Genomic DNA, 2,389 nt, shown 5'->3' with positions numbered 1-2,389 from the left:
ATTGGCACGTAGATAAACAGATAGGTAGACATACACACAAATATGCACACACAAACACATGAATATGTAGAATAGATACATACAAACGTGCATACACGCATACATACATATATATGCAAACATATATACGTACGTACATACATGCATACATATATAGCTATATACATATGTGTATATACATGCAGACTAACGCACACACACGTGCACAAACAAACAAACAAAAAGAAAGCAGCTCCTATAACGGATAGAGTCAACAACAACTATTGAAGTGTTTACAAGAAGCAATGGAAATTTTAGAAAATAGATAAATGAATACATAATTAAATCAGTGGAAATCAAACCGGTGAGTGTGTTAATTAATAAGGCATTAAAATAGAATATTTTCCCTCAAACACAACAAAATGTGCTTCAGCACATGAAATCACCGTACTTGAGTTATTGACCCCGAAAGAATGAAAGGCAAAGTTGACTTCGGCGTAACTTGAACTCAGAACGTAGCGACAAACGAAATACCGCTAAACATTTCTCCCAGCTAGGTAACGATTCTGCCAGCTCGCTACTTTAATAATAATAATATTTTTTTCTTCTAAAAGCACAAGGCTGGATGTTTTGGGGGAGGAGACTACTTGATTACGTCGACCCCATTGTTTCACTTGTATTTAATTTCTCGAACGCAAAAAGACGAAAGGCAAATTGCAGCTCGGCAGTAGTTGAATTCAGAATGGAGAAAAAGAGCGAAATACTACAAAACATTTTGTCTGGCTTTCCAACGATTTTACCAGCTCACCGCATTAATTATAATTGTACAAATGCTAATAATAGAATTGATAATGAAAAGAACATGAATAACGATTGCGTCACAATTACTCTTCACACCATGCGGGTATTTTTTTACTTTTAAATAATTCCAATCTAACTTCAGTTTCATTATTTAATGAATGCATCCTTTGTTTCTGTATTAGCACAACTGTGAAATATTCTCATGCAGTAAAGTCAGGAACAAGATATAAAAATAATAGTGTGAGAATTTTAGGTTACCTTGTGTAATTTTTAATCTTTAGAACAATATATAAATGTTTTCCCGTTCTTATCAAAGTGAATCTGGAATCGAGAAGAGAACAGGGAAGATCATGTTCAAAATTTTAATCGCTATTGCATCTGCTCTGCTTGCAATCATTGGATCAACAACTGCCTTACATCCACATTATATTCCGCAAACAACTTGTAAGTCGTTTTTACAATTCTATATGTAACTTTTTTTGTTATTCATTCTGCAAGTACATATAACAAAAAATATTAGGTCTTCTATATTTTCAAAGTTGCTAGTATATCACGAATGAAGATCGATATATTTCATTCGAGTTTAAAGTGAATTATAAGTACTTATAGGTAATGTTTATATAGATTAATATAAAGTAAAATTCAAGTCATAGATACCGCCATTTCACTTTGAATATCACATTAGTATTATTTGAAATATATTGTAAGAGGAATACATTTTTTGCACCTTAATTTTACTGGCGCCATATTAAATAAATATGTATTCACGTTATCATATGAATACATATTTACAAAATACAATTCTAGGTTATAAGCAGTATTGGAAATAGGTTCATATTTTATCAAGTCCCAAATAGAATATTGCTCATCCAAACTAGTACCAAATCTAGTTGTAAGCCTACCTGAAGTGAGTACAAGATTGATACCGAATGTTATGTATGTCATTATTCAGTTTATTTCAAGATTTCTGGCCAATAGAGAAAGAACCAGTTTCTAACCTAGATCCAAGGGCACCTTTATTGGAATTTCAACACCAACAATAGCGTATTTTTGTTTGTATGTATGTATGTATGTATACACAAACACATACACACACACTCATACACACCCACACACACACACACATATATATATATATATATACATACATACGTATGTATGTATGTATGTATGTATGTATGTATGTGTGTTTAAGTTTTTATGTATGCTTATATACATTTCTCCTCACTAGTCGAAATTACAGTCTAGGAAGCACCGGCATATACACTTAACTTTTAATTAACGTTTTCTGTTCTCTTTTTTCATGACTACTTGAATTATATATGCACGTTCATGCTAAATTGTATTAACGTTGCATTTGAATGCCTGGAAATATTCGATTGAAATATGGCTGCGTGTTTTTATATGCAAATGTGAATGAACACTCAGTCTTCACGTGTTTGTATCTTATAGGTGCGATAAATTTATAGCTACTGTTGTTTGCGTTGAGAATGTAGAGTACTCTGAAAGTTAGTGTGTACATTTGGGTGATAATGCAGATTAACTGTTTAGTGTCAGCTATTTGCTTATATGCGTACCTTCAAAGTAAGAAAGTAGAATATTTTGTATC

The 2,389-nt window shown here is 32.1% G+C and overlaps 1 protein-coding gene across 2 annotated transcripts in view; it reads left to right on the top strand.

The window, feature by feature from the left end:
- The window catches only part of LOC106880749 (galaxin-2), a 67,334-nt gene that overhangs the window by 37,811 nt on the left and 27,134 nt on the right, over positions 1 to 2,389 (top strand). The window contains exon 1 of one of the 2 annotated variants that reach the window (XM_014930846.2): positions 1,059 to 1,224. The exons of the other annotated variant lie outside the window; for it this stretch is intronic. Within the exon in view, the coding sequence (XP_014786332.2) occupies positions 1,074 to 1,224 (151 nt within the window). The 5' untranslated portion in view covers positions 1,059 to 1,073. Of the gene's footprint in view, positions 1 to 1,058; positions 1,225 to 2,389 lie in introns of those variants that run through there. 2 annotated transcript variants of the gene reach the window in all.

This window comes from Octopus bimaculoides, chromosome 8 (assembly GCF_001194135.2).
Source record: "Octopus bimaculoides isolate UCB-OBI-ISO-001 chromosome 8, ASM119413v2, whole genome shotgun sequence".
In the NCBI taxonomy this organism is placed as follows: domain Eukaryota; kingdom Metazoa; phylum Mollusca; class Cephalopoda; order Octopoda; family Octopodidae; genus Octopus; species Octopus bimaculoides.
The sequence above is the reverse complement of the archived record's forward strand: the minus strand, read 5'-3'. Positions and strand labels throughout refer to the sequence as shown.